The sequence below is a fragment of the Nerophis lumbriciformis genome, linkage group LG02 (genome assembly GCF_033978685.3).
Source record: "Nerophis lumbriciformis linkage group LG02, RoL_Nlum_v2.1, whole genome shotgun sequence".
NCBI classification, from domain to species: domain Eukaryota; kingdom Metazoa; phylum Chordata; class Actinopteri; order Syngnathiformes; family Syngnathidae; genus Nerophis; species Nerophis lumbriciformis.
The window spans coordinates 56856670-56881021 of NC_084549.2; the positions used below are offsets into that span (position 1 = coordinate 56856670).

Consider the following 24352-nt stretch of genomic DNA (forward strand, 5'->3'; position numbering starts at 1 on the left):
CATCATTCAGTCACTATGCAACAAATAGCTAGAATAAACTTCCTGAAGATGCCAGACTTTCCCCAACTCTGACTACTTTTAAAACTAGACTGAAAACTTTTATGTTCACCTTAGCTTTCAGCTAAATCTTTTAACTTTTAACGTCCGCACTGTTTTTATTTTTATTGTCTGCATTTTAATTTTGCTTTTATTTTCTTTCATTTCACTTTGTTGTCTGTAAAGCACTTTGAGTCTGCCTTGTGTATGAAAAGCGAATAAAGTTGCCTTGCCTTGCCTTGCCTTATATCCAATCAGAATTCAGCTCGCTTGTTGCCAGCGCTGTATGAATTCTGCCGGAGGCCTTCTGAATCAACATTAGCGGCGGCTGCGCAGTGTAAACTAATGGGAGACAGTCAGTTGATAGACAGTTGCGATAACTAATCAGATCACGAGTTGTTGACAGTAGCCTATCTAGGTAGCATTACGTTATTCATGACTGTGATTGGATACTCACTTGTTACTCCCAAGTGAGTATCTAATCACAAGTTGTGATTTGCGAAAGCAGGAAGTGGCACCGGAGCCAAACCCGGCTAGCAGAGAAATCACAGGTGCTCACTTTTTAACCCACAAAAAAGGAGAGCAAACAATTGATTAGATGGTAGATAAATATTTTCAAGGCCATTTCAAGAAGGATATTTAAAGTGAAACTAGATCTTGTGAGACGACGTCGGTCGACCCCGGAAGCTAACTAAGCTATTCTGGCGGTACAATGGTTTGAGGGCCACTTCCACTCGAATCATCCAACTACGAGCAACAAATTGTGAGTTCAAATATTGTATTTCTTTATTTTTATCACTTTTAATATGCTTTTTACAATTATTTGAATTTTGACAGTACAACGTAAAATATGTTTTAATTGCTGATGCGGGTTTATTGATTTTTAAATGTGCCGAAAAATAGTCAATTTTGTACACGTTTGAGGTGATTAAATATCCAGTAGTGTGCAAGTGTGTTTCTCCAGCTGTGGTCACGTGGTGACATCAATAATGGTATTTTGAGAGGTATTTATTGAGGTCGGACTAAGTAGGACATCACTGAAGGCCGAGGTGTGAAACGCACGGCCCGCCACTGATTTGAAGCACACTGCCAAAATGGCAAGTGCCCTGCTGAGGAAGCTGAAGGTGATGGAGTGGCCAAGTATTTCTCATTTTCTGAACCCAAGTTAGCACCTGTGTAGCATACTCAAAAAGAAGCAAGAGAGCATAATTAGGACCTGTTAACTGTTCGGTGTACTCACTTGTGTTGTCAAATATTTACACAATAAAGGCTGTGTTGATTCTTTTTCAGTGGATAGTAAATATATACTCTTTAACAAGCTTTACACTGACTACTCTAAATTATATCCAAGATTACCCCATATTGTCCCTTGACAAGATATGATAAAATGTTAAAATGTAAGGGCTATTTCACATTTCTTAAGATACCGAACATTAAAATCACTTTAATGTGCCGGTTCTTTCGCTTTCATTCATACTGTAGAAATCATCTCTTAAGTTAATGTCTTTCCTAACCTCTTCTTAATGTTCTCAGTTGGTGGACCGGGTATTTGACGAGAGCCTTAAATTCAGAAAAGCTCCTCCCATCATCTCCACCACGAAGATGCCGGAGATCAACGGCAAGCCGACCGAGCTCCGCCCCCGCCCCCCAGACGGCCATGATTCCCGAGCTCTGAGGAGACGCACCTGGAACCGAGAGGATGTGAGAGGCCACACACACACACACACACACACACACACACACACACACACACACACACACACACACACACACACACATTTTCAGGCTTACATTTGTTAACGCTGCCTTCTTGTGTCCCTCCAGGCGGTGTTGGACAGCCTTCTGCTCCATTCAGTTTCTCAGCTGTCCACCAAGATCAGACTCTCTACCGACAAAACAGCGGGAAAAATCAGGATATTGTTTAAGGATGAGGACAGGAACTGGGAGGACATTGAAAGCAAAATGAAGTCTGAGAGTGACGTTCCGCTCCTAAAAACCTCCAACAAGGTATGACAACAACCCCAAACCAATATATATATATATACAAACCCCGTTTCCATATGAGTTGGGAAACTGTGTTAGATGTAAATATAAACAGAATACAATGATTTGCAAATCATTTTCAACCCATTTTCAGTTGAATATGCTACAAAGACAGCATATTTGATGTTCAAACTGTTAAACTTTTTTTTTTTTTGCAAATAGTCATTAACTTTAGAATTTGATGCCAGCAACACGTGACATAGAAGTTGGGAAAGGTGGCAATAAATACTGATAAAGTTGAGGAATGCTCATCAAACACTTATTTGGAACATCCCACAGGTGAACAGGCAAATTGGGAACAAGTGGGTGCCATGATTGGGTATAAAAGTAGATTCCATGAAATGCTCAGTCATTCACAAACAAGAATGGGGCGAGGGTCACCACTTTGTCAACAAATGCGTGAGCAAATTGTTGAACAGTTTAAGAAAAAACTTTCTCAACCAGCTATTGCAAGGAATTTAGGGATTTCACCATCTACGGTCCTTAATATCATCAAATTTTCAGAGAATCTGGAGAAATCACTGCACGTAAGCAGCTAAGCCCGTGACCTTCGATCCCTCAGGCTGTACTGCATCAACAAGCGACATCAGTGTGTAAAGGATATCACCACATGGGCTCAGGAACACTTCAGAAACCCACTGTCAGTAACTACAGTTGGTCGCTACATCTGTAAGTGCAAGTTAAAACTCTCCTAGGCAAGGGGAAAACCGTTTATCAACAACACCCAGAAACGCCGTCGGCTTCGCTGGGCCTGAGCTCATCTAAGATGAACTGATACAAAGTGGAAAAGTATTCTGTGGTCTGACGAGTCCACATTTCAAATTGTTTTTGGAAACTGTGGACGTCGTGTCCTCTGGACCAAAGAGGAAAAGAACCATCCGGATTGTTATAGGCGCAAAGTTGAAAAGCCAGCATCTGTGATGGTATGGAGGTGTATTAGTGCCCAAGACATGGGTAACTTACACATCTGTGAAGGATGGAGCGACATGTTGCCATCCAAGCAACGTTACCATGGACGCCTTTGCTTATTTTAGCAAGACAATGCCAAGCCACGTGTTACATCAACGTGGCTTCATAGTAAAAGAGTGCGGGTACTTGACTGGCCTGCCTGTAGTCCAGACCTGTCTCCCATTGAAAATGTGTGGCGCATTATGAAGCCTAAAATACCACAACGGAGACCCCCGGACTGTTGAACAACTTAAGCTGTACATCAAGCAAGAATGGGAAAGAATTCCACCTGATAAGCTTAAAAAATGTGTCTCCTCAGTTCCCAAACATTTACTGAGTGTTAAAAGGAGAGGCCATGTAACACAGTGGTGAACATGCCCTTTCCCAACTACTTTGGCATTCTAAGTTAATTATTATTTGCAAAAAAAAAAATAAAGTTTATGAGTTTGAACATCAAATATCTTGTCTTTGTAGTGCATTCAATTCAATATGGGTTCAAAAGGATTTGCAAATCATTGTATTCCGTTTATATTTACATCTAACACAATTTCCCAACTCATATGGAAACGGGGTTTGTATATTTGTATGTATGTATGTACCGGTATATATTTACTGTATATATGTGCATGTATCGGTATATAGTACTGTACACAATTAGAATATATGCTGATTGTGTTGTTTGTGCAGGAGATCTCGTCTGTGCTACTCGAGCTTAGAAAAGTTGAGAAGCAGCTTGAAGGTAAAATGGAAAACACTCTTCACTCCTTCTGTCCACAATCTATTAATATATTAACACCATATCCCTGCAATCTATTGATATATTAACATCATTTGTCCGCAACTGACTGATATATTAATTCAATCTATCTGCAACTTACTGATTAGGGATGTCACGGTATGACATTTCGTAATCACGGTTATTGTGACCAGAATTATCACGGTTATCATTATTATCGCTGTATTTTTATATGTGCTCAAAATTTTCCACAAATATTTATGCTGAAATCCTTTAACCAAGTTTTATTTAAAAAAAAAAAAAAAACACAAACCAACAAAATGATTTCCTCTGTAGGAGAAACATTATTGTTGATAAAAACACTGTTTCATGGACCTCAAGTAGAAATTGAATGTGCATATGAAAGCAACACAAGCATTGTAAACAAAGTAATATGGCAGAAAAAAATAATAACATAAATAAATAAAATAGACGTGAAAATTGTGCAAGTTAGCACTTTATGGACATAAGAGATACAAAAATAAAAAACAATGTAAGAATTTTGAAAGATGGCACCTGATGGCCATAAGACGTAACTGCACTTGTTGTCCATATACATAAAAATAGTGTATGAGCTCTAGTCTGCACGATTATGTCCAAAATAATAATTAAAAGTAATTTTATCAATATTAAATCATAATTATTCATTATGTCTGGGGAAAACAGAGTTGGGGTGTGGTGTGAACACGACAAATACAAGCACATTATTATTATTTTTTTGTTCATTAATAATACCAACGTATCAGCTTTTTGTCATTATAATCCCTTTAGCTCTATTTTTAAATGTTGATAGAGGGAGGTATTTTTTTTTTAATTTATGTACATTTCAATGTACATGTAGATGCTGTATCTGGACAGATCCATTAGAGTTTGAGCAGAAATATGTATAGCCATTAACTATACACAATAACACATTAACAAAATGCTATGTCACATGAATGGTTTTTAAAGTAATACTTTTGTGACATAAAAAACACAAGTAATATAAAAACAACAACATTGTGTTTACTTTTTGATATCACTGTAAAACACAAAGTAGTTTGGCTAATGAAGATTAAGTCTAATAAACAAGCTTTGATCTTCTCTAACAACGCCTCCTAGTGGTTCAGTGCAACAGTTTGGGCCTACAGAAATTAACAGGAGTGACACCTAATACACAATCTTCACAGCCTACGTTCAGTTCGAAGAGATGACAAAACATTTTAGCTAGTATTGATGTTATGTGAACACTGATGCATTTTGGAGTTAAATAGAGGAGTGAACATCCCAGTATACAAACTAAAGACTTTATAAACAAGTGGCAACGTTCACGACACATCGTCTGCTGCATGTTTCTTCACCTCATTAACTCTCAGTCACAGCTGATGGACGCTATATTGAGAAAATAAAAGCAACATCAAATAGTTTTCTCCTTCGCTGTATACTTTTAGTGTGGGGACAAATGCATCTGTCTCCAATATTGTCCTCACCTGTCTCCATCTAAAAACAGAAATACGCTCTTGAACGCACCCCGACACTCCACGTAAATGAAGCATGGGAAAATGAAGTTAAACCAAGCGCTAGGGTCTGTTTACTCCGGTGGAAAATCTCCGGAGCAAAGTCTGTGTAGTTTGTTCCGCCATGATTTTCAAGCCAAACAACGCTAGTGCGCTGCTGTGACTCCTTTTCCAGGAAGGAGGCAGTGTTGCCTAAAATGCATTGATATATGATGGTTTTTCAGTAATTAAAAATTTAAACGGTATTACTAACCGTCAGGAATTTTACCACGGTTTATCATTTTACTGTTACATCCCTACTGATAAATCAACCCCACGTCTCAACAATTAACTCAATCTCTCTGCAACGTATTAATATATTGACTACACCTCTACACAACGTATTGATATGTTAACTCCACCTCACAGCAATATATTGATATGTTCACCACACCTCTCTGCAACTTATAGATATAATAACAACTACACCTTTCCACAACTTATTGATATCTGCATCTCTCCGCAACTTAATGGTATACTAACCCCATCTATAATCAATTCATTGATATATTAACTCCATCTCTAAGCAATTTATGGATGTATTAACTACACCTATTAACAACTTATGGATATATAAAAGCCATCTCTCAGCAACTTGATATGTTAACTCCCTCCCTCTGCAACTTATTGATTTATTAACTCCAACTTTCTGCAACTTAATATATTAATGCCTCTGAGACGTACTAGTGCGCTGGATTCATAATCATCACAATAACAGCATGTTTCTTTCTTCAACATTATTGGTTACACACCATAAATGCTCCAATTAAAGCCTCTATTCAGTTTTTTTTTTTTTTTACATTTGTTTATTGAGGGTTTTTTTATATTTATAATTAACAGTAAAACAACACACACATGTCAAATGTTTTCCCCTCCACACACATATAGAAATAATAAATAAATACATTTAAAAAATTATAATTACAATATATATATATATATATATATATATAAGGTCACAAGGCCTGTCAGTGGCCTTGTGGTTAGAGTGTCCGCCCTGAGGTCGGTAGGTCGTGAGTTCAAACCCCATCCAAGTCATATAAAAATGCCTCCCTGCTTGGCACTCAGCATCAAGTGTTGGAATTGGGGGTTAAATCACCAAAATGATTCCCGAGCGTGGCCACCGCTGCTGCTCACTGCTCCTCTCACCTCCCAGGGGGTGGAACAAGGGGATGGGTCAAATGCTGAGGATTATTTCACCACACCTAGTGTGTGTGTGTGACTATCAGTGGTACTTTAACTTTATAAACAAACAACCCTGCATCAGTCAAATAAATGGGTACAGACAAATATTGACACAAAGCCACAGCTGCACTCCTGAATGTCCCCAACACGGTGTAGCAGTACACAAACGCAGACAAAAGGCTCTTCAATGATCTACATTTAAATTATTTTTCAATCGCAGTTAAATATGAGATCGATCTCTTTTACATATTTTATGAAACCACTGCATTCTTCTAGAAACTTCACAGAACAGCCAATTAGTGCAAGCCTAATCTTCTCCAGTTTGGGAAAATAAAGAACATCTGTAAAGCCTCTATTCAGTCTCTTATAGCCTCTAGGCGCGTGGTCCACACAAGCAAATTACTGAATTTTTTCTTTCCACTTCCTCACGCACTCCCAAGTATTATTAACCTTGAAACTGAAGTTGTTTTATCGATGATTTTTCAAATTAACGCCTAATTCTATTTCCTGTTTGGCTAAATAAAATGCCCCAACTATAGTAACAGCATTGACGGTAAACATATACACTACCCTTAAGCCCAGTGTGGTACAAACCCTGTTTCCATATGAGTTGGGAAATTGTGTTAGATGTAAATATAAACGGAATACAATGATTTGCAAATCATTTTCAACCCATATTCAGTTGAATATGCTACAAAGACAAGATATTTGATGTTCAAACTGATAAACATTTTTTTTTTTTGCAAATAATCATTAACTTTAGAATTTGATGCCAGCAACACGTGACAAAAAAGTTGGGAAAGGTGGCAATAAATACTGATAAAGTTGAGGAATGCTCATCAAACATTTATTTGGAACATCCCACAGGTGAACAGGCAAATTGGGAACAGGTGGGTGCCATGATTGGGTATAAAAGTAGATTCTATGAAATGCTCAGTCATTCACAAACAAGGATGGGGCGAAAGTCACCATTTTGTCAACAAATGCGTGAGCAAATTGTTGAACAGTTTAAGAAAAACCTTTCTCAACCAGCTATTGCAAGGAATTTAGGGATTTCAACATCTACGGTCCGTAATATCATCAAATGGTTCAGAGGATCTGGAGAAATCACAGCACGTAAGCAGCTAAGCCTGTGACCTTCGATCCCTCAGGCTGTACTGCATCAACAAGCGACATCAGTGTGTAAAGGATATCACCACATGGGCTCAGGAACACTTAAGAAACACACGGTCAGTAACTACAGTTGGTCGCTACATCTGTAATTGCAAGTTAAAACTCTCCTATGCAATGCGAAAACCGTTTATCAACAACACCCAGAAACGCTGGGATGAGCTCATCTAAAATGGACTGATACAAAGTGGAAAAGTGTTCTGTGGTCTGACGAGTCCACATTTCAAATTGTTTTTGGAAACTGTGGACGTCGTGTCCTCTGGACCAAAGAAGAAAAGAACCATCCGGATTGTTATAGGCGCAAAGTTGACAAGCCAGCATCTGTGATGGCATGGGGGTGTATTCGTGCCCAAGACATGGGTAACTTACACATCTGTGAAGGCGCCATTAATGCTGAAAGGTACATACAGGTTTTGGAGCAACATATGTTGCCATCCAAGCAACGTTACCATGGACGCCCCTGCTTATTTCAGCAAGACAATGCCAAGCCACGTGTTACATCAACGTGGCTTCATAGTAAAAGAGTGCGGGTACTCGACTGGCCTGCCTGTAGTCCAGACCTGTCTCCCATTGAAAATGTGTGGCGCATTATGAAGCCTAAAATACCACAACGGAGACCCCCGGACTGTTGAACAACTTAAGCTGTACATCAAGCAAGAATGGGAAAGAATTCCACCTGAGAAGCTTAAAAAATGTGTCTCCTCAGTTCCCAAACGTTTACTGAGTGTTGTTAAAAGGAAAGGCCATGTAACACAGTGATGAACATGCCTTTCCCCAACTACTTTGGCACGTGTTGCAGCCATGAAATTCTAAGTTAATTATTATTTGCAAAAAAAAAATAAAGTTTATGAGTTTGAACATCAAATATCTTGTCTTTGTAGTGCATTCAATTGAATATGGGTTGAAAAGTATTTGCAAATCATTGTATTCCGTTTATATTTACATCTAACACAATTTCCCAACTCATATGGAAACGGGGTTTGTACATTGTGGTAATTTACGTCTACAATCATGCATTTCTAGTATTTTTGACACAGTAGCCCTTTGAGACTTTTGTGATTTAGGGCTATATAAATAAACATTGATTGATTGATTGATAGATGGTGACAACGTACCTATTGTTGTGTCCCGCTGCAAGTCAGATCACTCATTGTCTGTCTTTTGGTCGCAGTGATTAATCTGATGCTGGACCCAGAAGGCAAGCTGGACACCTTGGCCAGCCCCAGCACGCCAACCAAGCCTGCGATCAGCAAACCAGTGCCCCCCTCCACCAGCAGCCCCCAGCAGCTCCAGACCAAACAACTGCTTCCAGAGATCCTTCCTGCGACCGGCGGGTCGACAGAGTCGGCGAGGGTTCCTCCGACTTGCTCCGCCTCTAGCACGGACGTCACCATAGGCCTCGGGTTGTCATCAGTCGGGGGGCTGCCTTTTAGCCGCATGCGGCCCAGCGGGAAGGAGGCCCTCGCACAGAAGTGAAACTAAAGTGACTGAATTGACTGTTAGCATCGCAGCTGCTTATGAACTGAACGCTCCATCTCCTCATGTGTGGACCTTCCTCCATGCCTTAAAAACATCCCATGTGCCCTCAGACAAGACTCTCTGCTACTTTTCAGACAAACAGAATGCATGTACAGATGACTTTTATGACAATACACAGTATTTCTTTTTACACTACAGTCAATTTTAGCAGCCCTTATGTGACCAACTTAGTCCAAAACAGACTTTTTACATTAATTAAGTAAGCAGAAATGCAGTTTTATAAGACACACTATCTGACAAAAGAGAGCGCGGCCCTCCCATTTCAGCAAGTATTTCACCTTGTCAAGGAAGTAAACTTGGATACATACTTTAGAGTAGTCCGTGTAAAGCTTGTATAGCAGTCAAGATTTATTATCTACTGGGAACAAAAATTACCGGTAGAGCTTGTGCACCATTAGGCTGTACAATGTGCACAATGTCTGTGTGTTGACTCGTTTTCAGTGGTTAGTAAAGCCCTACTTAGAAACTGTACACCAAGTACTCTAAAGTATCTTGACACATTAATTCACATGACTTTTGTGCGATACCGCTGTTCATAACAGTCCGTCCATTGCATCTTCTTTTAGCCTTTTACTTGTCCCGTCCTCAGAACCTACTAGTTGGACCTCCAGTAGCATGTACTAGTTGAAAATGTGTGTGTGGAGCCTATTTACGCTTTAGTCAAAAAGTACCAAAGTTAAGGTTTATTTTGTTAATGCACAGTTTCCCTCCGATTCTTTCAGTTTGGCAATGTAGAAACGCTTATCATTGCTGCCTTATCTTCATTTTGCCTGTTGGAACTGGTGTCATCAGCCCATGTAGCACGCAAGTGTCCTATGTTTTTTTTTTTGCGATTGGACTTTTTCTACTTTAGTCTTCTATTGAACAAAAAGTAGCTATTTTGTAATATTTGGATACCGATGTTTTGTAGGTGTTTTACCAGTTTCATTAGTGTGAATTTCCTATTGTCTTTAAACTAGCTCCTCCCTCCTATTTATGAATGTTGCTTATAATGCAGCATCATGTATAAAAAAAAGTCTACATTGTTCATTGTCCTGCAGAAGTTTTGCCAACATTTACTTTTAAAGACATAAACCACTCCCTGTGCCACTCATATTGTATATAGTATTAGTACTGAGAGGATTTAGTGATGAGATGCTCTGCTTTGCCTGATATTGGTAGATAATGAAGAAAAAATGTTTATTTTGCACATTTTTTGTTGTTTTTTGCTTAGAGAAAGTGCAAGGCTGCATCATTATGTCCCAAGCTTTCACCACTTTTTAAATAAGAAAAAAAAACGTATTGAAGTGAATTTTCGGTACCAGTATTTTTATTTTTTAAATCTCCATATTTGGTCAGTTATTTTTTTTTGTAAAGGAAACATTTATTTATTTTACTTTAATTGTGAATGTTTTATGTATTTTATATTTGTTTAATTCTGCAGTTTTTATTGTCAATAAAACAGAACCATCCACTAGGTCTTCTTCAATGTTACGAGTCACCTTTTACTCGATTTCAAATAAAAATGTTTTATTATTTCTTAGAACACCACAAGAGGCATACTAATAATGAAAACAAACTGTGACATCACCTTTTTTATTACCGCTGATTAATCTTCAGATTTTGTTTGATTTAGTCACACGACAAGCTGTCTTCATCCACAGTAAATTACATCGGGTTAGCCAGGGGGCCATTGCAGGCCTCGCCCCCCAAGGACATGGATGTGGACGTGGTAGACTGACTGGCCTCCGTCCGGCCCGTCGTTGATGACGATCCTGTAGCCGTTGGTCAGACCCGCCTGCTCGGCACACTTTTTAGCCACGATTAGCAAGTGGCCCAACAACTAACAGTGAGAGATAAATGATTTTTATTATAAGCACGACAGTTTATGTAAACATTTCATCATTCTTACCGCAGCATCGCTATCCTCCGCTTTGGACAGTTGGACTATTGGCCTCTTGGGTACCACCAGGATGTGAGTGGGTGCTTGGGGGGAGATATCAGGGAAAGCCACACACTGAAACATAAGAGAAACACCATTACTATAAAAATGGGACCCATTGCCTCCCTGCTTGGCACTCAGCATCAAGGGTTGGAATTGGGGGTTAAATCACAAAAAAATTGATTCCCGGGCACGGCCACCACTGCTGCTCACTGCTCCCCTCACCTCCCAGGGGGTGATCAAGGGTGATGGGTCAAATGCAGCGAATAATTTCACCACACCTAGTGTGTGTGTGACAATCATTGGTACTTTAACTTTAATTATCATCATGCACATGAATACTTAATGAGACATCATTTTATAGCGATACATTGCCACTGGATCGGTTCGCAGCTGAGTGTGAAGCGACTGGGATGAGAATCAGCACCTCCAAGTCCGAGTCCATGGTTCTCGCCCGGAAAAGGGTGGAGTGCCATCTCCGGGTTGGGGAGGAGATCTTGCCCCAAGTGGAGGAGTTCAAGTACCTCGGAGTCTTGTTCACGAGTGAGGGAAGAGTGGATCGTGAGATCGACAGGCGGATCGGTGCGGCGTCTTCAGTAATGCGGACGCTGTATCGATCCGTTGTGGTGAAGAAGGAGCTGAGCCAGGAGGCAAAGCTCTCAATTTACCGGTCGATCTACGTTCCCATCCTCACCTATGGTCATGAGCTTTGGGTTATGACCGAAAGGACAAGATCACGGGTACAAGCGGCCGAAATGAGTTTCCTCCGCCGGGTGGCGGGGCTCTCCCTTAGAGATAGGGTGAGAAGCTCTGCCATCCGGGGGGAGCTCAAAGTAAAGCCGCTGCTCCTCCACATCGAGAGGAGCCAGATGAGGTGGTTCAGACATCTGGTCAGGATGCCACCCGAGCGCCTCCCTAGGGAGGTGTTTAGGGCACGTCCGACCGGTAGGAGGCCGCGGGGAAGACCCAGGACACGTTGGGAAGACTATGTCTCCCGGCTGGCCTGGGAACGCCTCGGGGTCCCACGGGAAGAGCTGGACGAAGTGGCTGGGGAGAGGGAAGTCTGGGCTTCCCTGCTTAGGCTAAGCGGAAGAAGATGGATGGATGGATGGACATTGCCACTGCACCCCTTAAGGGGTGTAAGTTGTATTGCGATGACAAAGCAATATGATCATAGGCTGCATGGTAAGTGCTATGTTCTTAGACTTAGACAAACTTTAATGATCCACAAGGGAAATTGTTCCAATTGTTCTTCACTCTCATATTACATTTCTGTGCACATTTAATATTCTTGCAAAAAAAAAATGTTGAGCCCTTTATTGGAAAACATTCACCAGGCTCAATAAAAATAACCCTGCATGCTTTTGTACTTTGCACTGCACTTAGGCCTATATTTCATGTTGAGCCTGACTAATAAAGGCTTCAAAAAGCCGGATTTACTGTTTTATTTTCGTTCTTACCAAACAATACACTAAGGAACTTAAGCATCCTGGGATTTAATAGCTAGATAATCAAAATATTGCACAAAAGGGGGTATTTTGCATTGATGCACATAATAAAATTGATAATAGTACTAGCAAGCAGTTGTGGAAATCAGTCAAGCCAAATGCCAATCAACGTTTTAGACAGAAACAAGCATTACAGTCAGCCTGTTTTACATTTTAAAACCCATACGTGGGAGTGGTGTACTATTGTGCAGAATAGTAGCAGTGGACTTTCTGCAGAGCTAGCATACAGCTAACATTAGCACCAACCTAGCTTGACTACCAATGCGCTAAAAGTTGATGAAAGCATACTTGGTCGTCCTCGTAGATCAACTTGGCAGGGATTTCCTTGCGTATGATCTTGCCAAATATTGTGTCTCCCCCTGGCTGTGCCAGCTGAGCTTTAACCGTCTCGTCAGCCATGTTGGCTCGGCAGCACACGACTGACATGAGAGCAGCAGGCGGCGTCGCTCAAAGGATCCCGCTGGAAGCTGATTGGCTCCTGAGGAACGTCAACGCGACGTCTCCTCTGATTGGTCTGTGGCTCACCCAAGGCGGAAGTGCACCACGGAAGTCAAGATGGGTACTCGGCTGAAGGTGAGGCGCTTGCTATATCGCAATATATATGTATATATATATATATATATATATTTAAATTGGCTAAGTTTTATATTCATAAATGTAAGTTTCTCAATACCCGACCTGTTTTTTGTGCTTTTAAAAAAGAATTAGAACTCTACGTTAAAACACTCTACCTCTAACAACGAAAAAGCTGTGAAAACGATGATGCTGTGTTCCAAATTTAAATTATTTTCTGAACTTGTGTGAGCCTATGGCTTTACACTTTGTTATATATATATATATGTATATATATGTATATATGTTTTGCATTCTATTTTAGTTACTTTATTGTGTTTACAACCCCCTGGCGCTGTTTTGTACTGTTTTTGATTATTATTATTATTTCTCAATTGTTTGTAAATGTTGCAATTTATAAATAAAGGTATATAAAAAAATACATTTAAAAAAATGCAATAATTATCATTACAATTGTAAACTGGGATTGTGTATAGAAACTAGAAAATTGCCCTGGACCCATACTTGCCAACCCACCCGATTTTTCCGGGAGACTCCCGAATTTCAGTGCCCCTAAAGATACTAAATGACATGGCTCCCGTGAAAACAGTCAGGATCAAAGCCCGCTCTGAACCATGGATGAATCCGGACCTACTAGCTGCCATAAAAGACAGAGACAGAAAATACTCCGAATACCAAAAGTGTAAAACAGAAGTAGATAAACAACCCAATAATAACAAACTCAAATCACAGTGTTTCCCACAGGACAGGCATCTATTTGTGGTGGTGTGGTCGAGGGGCTGGGGGTGGCGGCGGCAGCGGCGATGACCAAGAAGAACGCGGAGTTGGAATATAATTACAACACTTTATGTACATATTTATATACAGATTTGAACAATTAGTTATTCACTGAAATATATTTATTAATTGTGGTTCTTACAAAAAATATATCTTATAAAATATAAAAGCTAAAATGTTTCTTAAAGCTCTGCCCCTTTAATTAGTGAATACTAAATAATTTAACTTTAGCCTACTACTACAACCATTTTATGTACCAGCAACATGAAGTGAAACAGAGGCAGCGGTGTCCTGCCACAGTCAGTCAACCTCCTCCTCCTCCTCCTGCTGCTGCTGAACAGGTCGCACCTGTGGTCCGGACTGTAGGCCTACCTCCTCTCCAAGTCGAGCCCTTTTCGGCCGTTGAAAATATTTTTCTATACTCATCTGTGTGAAGGAGTGAACATCCAACATTAGAATTTATTACTAACGAGCAGAACCGCTCTATGTACAGTGCCGTCTAACCTTAAGCGGTAGCAGCTCAACACATGCAGGGTTCAACGTTAAGGTTTTTTTCTACTTGCCCGACTTCTCAAATCTACTTGCCCCAATATTTTTACTTGTCCTGCCTAGGTTTTTTTCTGGCTGTGTAGTGCTCATGGCTTATATCTTACTAAAATCCTTCCCGTTGACTATTTACAACACTACACAGTATTTATTATTATTATTATTACTATTATTATTATCTATAATTACATTTAAATGGCATTGCATACATGTAAAATTAAATGCTATTTCACATTATTTGACCAGTAGCAGTTACACCCATCTGAACAGGTCAGCCACCTGTTTAAAGCCCGATCACAGTTGAAATCTTGAAATGAAGGGCCTTTAATGGCCAAAACATTAACCTGGACAACATTTTAACAGCTGGTTGGCTCAGATTTTATTCTTTTCATTGCATTCACATGCTGCAGTGGACAGTGGACAATTTAGCTTCAGTCCACATGTGTTTATTGACAACAGGGTTATAACCTGGACACGTTAGCTCGTCGGTATGAAAACACGTGACTGTTACTACGTGCGTCTGCCACGGCCCCCGAGTCAAACAGCGGCGGTGTTAATGAAGCAGCGTCAGGCTGCTCACCGTCAGTGAAACGCTCGGTGAAATCGCGGATTAACGTTAAATATATGACGAGCCGCGAGCGATGCAGCTATAACCTATCTACCTATAACCTATATTACCCTCGTATTTTGATCCTTCGTCGTCGTCGTCTTCTTCTTCTTCTTCTGGCCCACCAGGTGAATTAAGTGCTATTGGCGGAGTTACAATGCATAGTAGGCTACTGCCACCTACTGCACCGGAGTTGTAACTACAAGGTACATTCACAGACAGAGTCCCATTGCTTTTATGAGCGGTCGAGCGAGTCAAAAGCCGAAAAATCCATTTGTGGCGGACGTAATTCTTTCGTGGCGGGCCGCCACAAATAAATGAATGTGTGGGAAACACTGAATCACTCCTTTCAACTCTCAAAAAGCAATGCAATAAATTGAGAAATAAGTCAACTAACCTGTCTAAATCCAAAAAAAAAAATTACATTAACGACAAAATAGAGGAAAACACAAATAAGCCACGTGAGCTCTGGAAAATTCTCAACAACCAGCTTCTCAGTTGCAGCCAAAAACTTAAAACCAGACTCACCAACATCAGCATCAAGGAGGGTGACTCCCTCATTACAGACAAAATGGAGGTAGCAAGCAGACTTAACGCCTTTTTCACCAGCACAGCCGCAACTCTTGTCAACAAGCTGTCCCACCACTCTGGTCGCTTTGGTGTAGAACACATTAAAGCCTTCTACAGAAAGCTAGGAGTATCCAACAATGATTTCAAATTAGAAATGGTCACAGCTGATGAGGTGCTTAAAAAATTGAGCGCGCTCCACCCAAACAAGGCCACCGGCCTTGACAATATCCCCTCCAGATTCCTCAGGGACTCTGCCTCCATCATTGCCCCAATCATCACGCACATAATCCATCCATCCATTTTCTACCGCTTATTCCCTTTGGGGTCGCGGGGGGCGCTGGAGCCTATCTCAGCTACAATCGGGCGGAAGGCGGGGTACACCCTGGACAAGTCGCCACCTCATCGCAGTGCCAACACAGATAGACATACAACATTCACACACTAGGGCCAATTTAGTGTTGCCAATCAACTTATCCCCAGGTGCATGTCTTTGGAAGTGGGAGGAAGCCGGAGTACCCGGAGAGAACCCACGCAGTCACGGGGAGAACATGCAAACTCCACACAGAAAGATCCCGAGCCCGGGATTGAACCCAACTACTCAGGACCTTCGTATTGTGAGGCAGATGCACTAACCCCTCTGCCACCGTGCTGCCCCACGCACATAATAAACCTCTCAATTTCACAAGGCCTAGTACCAAAAGATTTTAAGATAGCAAGAGTAACTCCCCTCTTTAAAAAAGGAAGCAAATTGGAACCTGGCAACTACCGACCTGTTTCTATTCTCAGTTCCATTTCGAAAGTAATGGAAAAAATAGTTTATGAACAGGTCGATGGTTACCTTGCCACCAATAAACTCATGTACAAATTCCAATCCGGCTTCAGAACTAACCACTCCACTGACACATGCCTTCTCTATCTGACCGACCACATCAAACATGAGGTGGACGCGGGCAAATACTGCGGCATGGTCATGCTGGACATTCAGAAGGCCTTTGACACCGTTAACCACGCTATACTGTTGGATAAGCTCAGAGCAATCGGATTAGACAAAACCTCATCGAGCTGGATGCAATCTTACTTGGAGGGGAGGGAATAGGTGGTAGAGGTGAACGGCACCGTGTGTCCCCCCCACCCCCTCTCAGTGAGCTGTGGAGTCCCCCAAGGCAGTATATTGGAGCCTTTACTGTTCCTAGTATACATAAACGACTTGTCATCGGCATGCGACTGTGAATTGTTCTTGTTTGCGGATGACTCGGCCTTGCTGGTATCAGACAAGGACAAGTCACAGGTGGAGAAAATCCACAGTGCTAAACTCTGTAGAACTTGCACCTGGCTCGCTGACAACAAGCTATCCATACACTTGGGTAAAACAGAATCCATCCTGTTTGGGTCCCACATCAACCTTAAGAAAGTCAGTTACTTCACTATAAAAGTGGGTGACATTGTTATCACCAGGAAGGATGAGGTCACCTACCTAGGTTCCATTCTAGAGGCTAATCTTTCCTGTGATAAAATGGCAACCAAGGTAATCAAAAAGGTCAACCAACGAACGAGATTTCTCTATAGAATCTCCTCTCTGGTCAACAAAAGCACCATGAGGATTCTGGCGGGAACTCTCATTCAACCCTTTTTCGATTACGCATGCACCTCCTGGTACCCTAGCACCTCCAAAACCCTCAAATCTAAACTCCGAACATCCCAGAACAAGCTAGTCAGATTACTTCTAGACCTCCACCCCAGATCACACCTCACTCCTACCCACTTCTCCAAAGTGGGCTGGCTCAGGGTGGAGGACAGTGTAAAACAACTTGCACTGAGCCTAGTCTATAAAATCCGCTACACCTCCCTGATACCGAAGTACATGTCAAACTACTTCCTTAACGTAAATGACTGCCATAACCACAACACCAGGGGGAGCTCCACTAACCACGTTAAACCCAGATTCCGAACTAACAAAGGTCTTAACTCATTCTCTTTCTATGCCACATCAATGTGGAATGCGCTCCCAACAGGTATAAAAGAAAGTGCATCTCTATCCTCCTTCAAAACCGCAATAAAAGTTCACCTCCAGGCAGCTACAACCCTAAACTAACACCCTCCCCGGATTGTTAATAATCAAATGTAAACAATCAAATGCAGATACTTTTTCTTATGCCTTCTGATCTCTCTCTCTCTCTCTCTCTCTCTCTCTCTCTCTCTCTCTCTCTCTCTCTCTCTCTCTCTCTGCGCCCACTACTTGCTGTCCATATCCTACCAAGTCAGACCTACACTGTTCCAATATCCATTTCTCTGTTCTCAATTGTTGATGACTGATGATAACAACCAAACCCGCCCCCCTCCACACCCCGGATTGTAAATAATTCAATGTGATGATCTTGTATGACGACTGTATTATGATGATAGTATATATCTGTATCATGAATCAATTTAAGTGGACCCCGACTTAAACAAGTTGAAAAACTTATTTGGGTGTTACCATTTAGTGGTCAATTGTACGGAATATGTACTTCACTGTGCAACCTACTAATAAAAGTCTCAATCAATCAATCAAAAGCCCTGGACCCATACTTGCCAACCCTCCTGATTTTTCCGGGAGACTCTCGAATTTCAGTGCCCCTCCCAAAAATCTTAAGGGGAACCCATTCTCCCGATTTCCACCCGGACAACAATATTGGGGGCGTGCCTTAAAGGCACTGCCAGTAGCGTCCTCTCTCACCTGAAACCTTTACCCCTTAACAGCCGCATGATGTCCAGGCGTCCGCTAATCCTCCCTATAAACAGCGTGCCGGCCCAGTCACATAATAATGTAGCGTTGGACGGGTTTAACAATGGTCTTTACTCAAAGATATCAAGAAGATGTCAATAAATGCTGACACGTTGTATGATCTTTTAACTGGTTTAATGATAACGTTAATTTCAAGCACACACACACACACAAGTGAATGCAATGCATACTTAGTCAACAGCCATACATGTCACACTGACGGTGGCCGTATAAACAACTTTAACACTGTTACTAATATGCGCCACACTGTCAACCCACACCAAACAAGAATGACAAACACATTTCGGGAGAACATCCGCACCGTAACACAACATAAACACAACAGAACAAATACCCAGAACCCCTTGCAGCACTAACTCTTCCGGGACGCTACAATAACATCTACGGCTTTTGGAGCTCAGTGCACAACTGCACACACAACAAGAAGGAGACGAAGCAGAAGAACGAAGAAGAGACATGGCGACGACGAGTCAGAAGAAGTACGCTTGCAAGTTCCAAAATGATTGGAAAAAATAATTTAATTTCATCCAGGACAGCTCAAAGGGGAAGGAGTATGCTGCCTGCACCTCAACCCCGCCCCCCAACCACACTAACGATAGCATGATTACAGTCAGCATGTTTCATATAGCAAGTTATATGACTCAAAGGTATGGTTGCGGAAATAGAAAAAAAGAAGTGTAAAATTAGATTAAAAAGTTAGCATTCTTAAGTTAGCTTGCTAACATGCTATCGTTTGCATGCTAACAGGTAACAAGTGTCTTATGCCAAGTTATTTGACTCTAGGTTAAACGGTAGCAAAAGTAGCTCAAAAAGTTTAAATATTCGCCGTTATAAAGGTGCGTAGCCATTCCAGTGGCCCATTTTTTTAGTTTATTCGTGAATAGCGCTGCCATGGTAACACGAAATTGTCCCAATTTAAAGTACCGCTATCTGCGCGAACAGCCCCTTTCCGACGGTATAACATATGTGGGGGTTCGTTGGCCGGTTCTTCTCGTATTAAGTGTAAGAGAAATGTGCGGAAAAAGAATAATAAAGTTTGAAGTATGAGCAATAATAATATGGGCTGCTTGCATTCACTGCTTCTTAGCAGCATGTGAATGGGCGCTGGCATTGCAGCAGGCCCATAATTACCTTTTATTTTAGATAGCATTAAACAAACGTGGTTTATGTTTGTACATACTCAGGTCCTGAGTGTGTTTAAATCGCTGCACCGGACAAGAATGGCTGTATTCAAAGATGATGAGAGAGCACTGACAGGTGAGGTTGTTTTTAAAATAAATTGACCAATGTGGATGTTATTAGATCCAATGCGCCACATTGTACAAATGCATCCATTTATTCTTTCCCACAGCTGCCAAACTAAAGATCAACGAGGAGTTTCTTAAGAATAAAAATGAATCATCAGAAGAAAACATTGAGAAGGTAAAGTGGTTATTATTCCTCAGCATTTCCATGTCAATCTTTTAAAGTGTTTAAAACGTTGCCATAGGAGTTTGAACATTGTTTTAACCTTGTTTTTTTACATTTCAACACATTTATCGTGCATTATCTTACAATCGTGTCTGCATTTACTCGAGAAACCACTTTTTGTTACAGATGATCAAAATGGGCTCAGACGTGGAAGTAGTTCTACGGAAGTCCGTACTTCAAATGGAGCATGTCGGCGATCAGAAACTTTGTGAGTAAATATAACTACTGTATGTGTACAGTGCATCCGTAAAGTATTTACTTCACCTTTTCCATATTTTGATATGTTAAAACCTAGTTCCAAAATGACATTAATTCATTGTTGTCCTCAAAATTATTCACACAGTACCCCATGGCAATGTGAGAAGTTTTTTTTTTTAGAGCTTTCTGAAATGTATTAAAGATAAAAACCTAAGAAATCACATGTACATAAGCAGTGTTGGGTTAGTTACTGAAAACCAGTAACTAGTTACAGTTACTAGTTACTTTATTTCAAAAGTAACTCAGTTACTAACTCAGTTACTTACACCAAAAAGTAATGCGTTACTGTGAAAAGTAACTATTTAGTTACTTCTTTTTTTTTTTAAAGCTCCCATTAATGCCCTTTTAGCCTTCATTTCAGTACTGTTATTGCACTGGAGAATAATACAATCTGTTGATCAACTTGACATGCATTTTTATTTTGCTTTTAACATAATTAATGAAAAACAGTGCAACATAAAAAGGCATTCCTCCTTTCTTTAAACTTGGACCAATGACCATTAATAAAAAACAAGTTAAAGTGCAACATAAGAAGGCACATCATCTTCCTTGAAACATAGGTTGTGAAATAAAGCCTGACATCTGGAGTGATGCTGCTGTCTTCCACACTTGGAGCCATGGATTGTAGAATCCTTGTTTTCAGTGGCAGGATCATTGACACAGATGGTGAAGTTTCAGTGCTCAGTAGAGATGTAACACTTTTGAGGGGTTTAAGCACCTGGAGGACCTCATCTGTCACTCTCACATCATCATCATCAGACAGGGTGACATTTGTCTTCAGGGTGTTGTGGGTCAATGCAGAGTATATAGCTGCCTGCTGCTCCAACATATCATAAGTGGAGTTCCACCTCGTTGGGACATCATGTATGAGCTTATGAGTAGGCATTTTTTGCTTTGTCTTAAGCACATGAGCAGCTGTTGTGCTTGGGTGGAAGTAGGAAACCTCCTTCCTGATCCTCCCAAGGAGGCGCTCCATCCTATTGACTGAGATTCCCTTCTGTGATGCCAAATTCACTACATGTGCAAAGCACCTATCTGTGGTCCCAGTCCTGCCTCATTCACTGTAATTATTAGATTTTTGGCATTATCACGTGTGACTGGGATATCTTTATCTTCCATTCCTCCACTGCTTGTGTCAGTACCTGCGCAAGGTGACTCTCGTAGAGGGGGCGTGTCTTCTCATCTCCCAGTCTGCTGTGATGAAGTGAGCGCTTATAGTTCCCCTGGACGTCCACCCGTCTGTCATGAGTGCAACAGATGATGCTCGGTATAGTTCAGCCACAACTTTTTTCTTCTCCTGCTCATAAAGATCTGGCACAATCTTATCGCTGAAGTGGGTGCGCGACGGGATGTCGTAACGTGACTCAAGCACGTTCAGCATGTGTTTAAAACCCTCGTTTTGCACAACCAAGTCTGCACCTATAAACACACCGATTCAATGTCGCGGGGCGTTCAAGCTCCTCCGTTACTCCGCTCGCCATGACCACGCTGTGTGTGGACTGAACGTGCCAACAACTTTTTTGTTTCATATATCAAACCGCGGATCACGTGTGTGTCTCCCCTCCCCACACCCACACCCAGACACACACATAGACCGCGCCTCTTTTCTTCCCTCCAGCTTATGACAGAGGAAGATTCAGAAGAACGACACCGCAGCGCTTCTGTTTCTAGCCGATACTGCGTTATTTTACGTTACTTTTGATGTAGTAACGCATCATGTAGTAACGGTAACTGAGTTACTGAATATAAAAAATAACGCGTTAGATTACTAGTTACCGCCGAAACTAACGGCGTTACAGTAACGCGTTACTTTGTAAGTCCCAACACTGTACATAAGTAATCACAGCCTTTGCACAATATTTTGTTGATGCACCTTCGGCACCAATTACAGCCTCAAATCTTTTTGAATACAACGCCAGAAGCTTGGCACACCTATTTTTGAGCAGTTTCGCCCATTCCTCTTTGCAGCACCTCTCAAGCTCCATCAAGTTGAATGGGAAGCAATTTTCAGATCTCTCCAGAGATGTTCAATCGGATTGAAGTCTGGGCTCTGGCTGCGCCACTCAAGGACGCTTACAGAGTTGTCCTGCAGCCATTCCTTTGATATCTTAATGGACCGTCGCCCCAGTCTTAGTTCAAGAGCGCTCTGGAGCAGGTTTTCATCCAGGATGTCTCTGTACATTGCTGCATTTCATCTTTCTCTCTATCCTGACTAGTCCTCCGGTTCGGGCCACTAAAAAACATCCCCACAGCATGACGCTGCCACCACCATGCTTCGCGGTAGGGATGGTATTGGCCTAGTAATGAGTGGTGCCTGGTTTTCTCCAAACATGATGCCTGGCATTCACGCCCAAGAGTTCAATCTTTGTCTCATCAGACCAGAGAATTTAGTTTATCATAGTCTGAGAGTCTTTCAGGTGCATTTTGGCAAACCTTTTACAAAGAAATGTATTTCGTCTGGTCACTCTACCATACAGGCCTGACTAGTGGATTGCTGCAGAGAAGGTTCTCCTTCTGTAAGGGTTTCCTCTCCACAGAGGAATGCTGTAGCTCTGAAAGAGTGAACATCGGGTTCTTGATCACCTCCCTGTCTAGGGTCCTTTTCACCCGTGGGTTCCAAACTTCTTCCATTTATGGATGATGGAGGCCCCTGTGCTCATTGGCATATTCAAGGCAGCAGATATTTTTCTGTACCCTTCACCAGATTTGTGCCTCGAGACAATCCTGTCTCGGATGTCTACAGACAATTCTTTGTCATGCATTGTCAAGTGTGGGAACTTTTTATATAGACAGGTGTGTGTGCCTTTCTACATCATGTCCAACCAACTGAATATACCACAGGTGGGCTCCAATTAAGCTGTTGGAACATCTCAAGTATGATCAGTTGTAGCAGGAGCTTCATGGCAAAGGCTGTGAATACTTATGGACATGTGATTTCTTAGTTTTCTATTAGTGTTAAATATGCCAACATTTGTAAACGACATAAAAACATCACAGTGTTATTGTGGGGTATTGGGTGTAGAATTGTAAGGACAAAAATGAATTAATTCCCTTTTGGAATAAGGCTATAACATGACAAAATGTGGAAATTGTAAGGCGAATACTTTCCGGATGCACTGTATATTTTGTCTTCTAAAGAAAGCTGTCAATGCATAATCTACAATATTCAAGATTACCAAAATAAGTACCACAATAACTATGGTATGTACATAATTTAAACAAAATGTAATGTAGAGTGGGTTCATCAGAATACATTATAAATAGAAAGTGTTTTGTGGATTTTTGCTAGGTATCCCTGATGTTTTTTGTGCTCTTATTCTTGCAGTGCTTCGACCAAGAGAGAGTCTTCTGTTAGAAAATGTCCCCTACTGTGACCAGCCCAGGAAAAAGTCATAACGGAGTGACTTAATAACCCAACAAGGACAGAGACTTATGTCTACATTGCAACACAAAAGACATGTACTACCATCCCCAACATTTCATTATGATCTCCAAACCAAGATCAGGACCTTGTGGATACTTTTATATTTTTGCTGGAGACATCTGATGTTCCTATATGTGCTGTACAATTTTAATCATGTACAAAGTTAAACTATTTAAAAATTGTTGTTGTTATTGCATGTGTATGTTATTTTTTCTTTGCGGTTAACGCTAGCTTGCAGTATAGCAGCAAGACTTTTATATTTATTGTTTAAAACCCAATCAGGTTAATAAAAAAAATGCGGTTATCTATTCGCTGGAATATAAAAACAATATAACATACATCCATAAACATGGATGCATATGCAAAAGTGCAATATATTTATCTGTACAGTATATCTATTTATGTCTGCACCTTATTGCTCTTTTATCCTGCACTACAACGAGCTAATGCAACAAAATGTTGTTCTTATCTGTAATGTAAAGTTCAAATTTGAATGACAATAAAGGAAGTCTAAGTCTCTCTAAAGCAGACCTGGGCAAATTAAGGCCCCGGGGCCACATGCGGCCCGTTAAGCTTTTCAATCTGGCCCGCCGGACATTCCCAAATAATTTTTTTAGATCTTTAAGATGGAAAGTGTAGCTGCCATTATGATGTCCAGTGATGTTTTCTAATGACCGTAAGT

At 41.1% G+C, this 24352-nt stretch overlaps 3 protein-coding genes across 6 annotated transcripts in view; 2 read left to right on the forward strand and 1 right to left on the reverse strand.

Moving 5' to 3' along the window:
- Positions 1–10725, forward strand: part of cep170aa (centrosomal protein 170Aa) — a 101849-nt gene extending 91124 nt beyond the window's left edge. For all 4 annotated transcript variants that reach the window (XM_061965235.2, XM_061965262.2, XM_061965244.2 and 1 more), the window contains 4 exons: positions 1570–1737; positions 1861–2043; positions 3715–3766; positions 8864–10725. In XM_061965235.2, coding sequence (XP_061821219.2) covers positions 1570–1737; positions 1861–2043; positions 3715–3766; positions 8864–9168 — 708 coding nt within the window. In that variant the 3' untranslated portion in view covers positions 9169–10725. The remainder of the gene's footprint in view (positions 1–1569; positions 1738–1860; positions 2044–3714; positions 3767–8863) is intronic.
- Positions 10726–10792: 67 nt separating this feature from the next.
- hint1 (histidine triad nucleotide binding protein 1) lies at positions 10793–13114 on the reverse strand. Its single transcript, XM_061965335.1, has 3 exons — positions 12949–13114; positions 11123–11227; positions 10793–11053 (listed from the first exon to the last, which is right to left on the reverse strand). Exons 1-3 carry the CDS (start codon positions 13084–13086, stop codon positions 10889–10891), a joined length of 408 nt encoding a protein of 135 aa, XP_061821319.1. The 5' UTR covers positions 13087–13114; the 3' UTR covers positions 10793–10888.
- Positions 13115–13152: 38 nt separating this feature from the next.
- lyrm7 (LYR motif containing 7) lies at positions 13153–23861 on the forward strand. Its single transcript, XM_061965350.2, has 5 exons — positions 13153–13233; positions 19703–19775; positions 19870–19940; positions 20115–20196; positions 23572–23861. Exons 1-5 carry the CDS (start codon positions 13216–13218, stop codon positions 23640–23642), a joined length of 315 nt encoding a protein of 104 aa, XP_061821334.1. The 5' UTR covers positions 13153–13215; the 3' UTR covers positions 23643–23861.
- The last annotated feature ends 491 nt before the right edge of the window (positions 23862–24352 follow it).

Coding starts and splice junctions, on each gene's coding strand:
- hint1 (XM_061965335.1), bottom strand. CDS start 13,086: ATGTCAGTCGTGTGCTGCCGAGCCAACATGGCTGACGAGACGGTTAAA. Junction 11,228..12,948: donor TGATCTACGAGGACGACCAA/GTATGCTTTCAT, acceptor CTTATGTTTCAG/TGTGTGGCTTTCCCTGATAT. Junction 11,054..11,122: donor CGGAGGATAGCGATGCTGCG/GTAAGAATGATG, acceptor TCTCACTGTTAG/TTGTTGGGCCACTTGCTAAT.
- lyrm7 (XM_061965350.2), top strand. Junction 19,776..19,869: donor TGATGAGAGAGCACTGACAG/GTGAGGTTGTTT, acceptor TCTTTCCCACAG/CTGCCAAACTAAAGATCAAC. Junction 19,941..20,114: donor CAGAAGAAAACATTGAGAAG/GTAAAGTGGTTA, acceptor TTTTTGTTACAG/ATGATCAAAATGGGCTCAGA.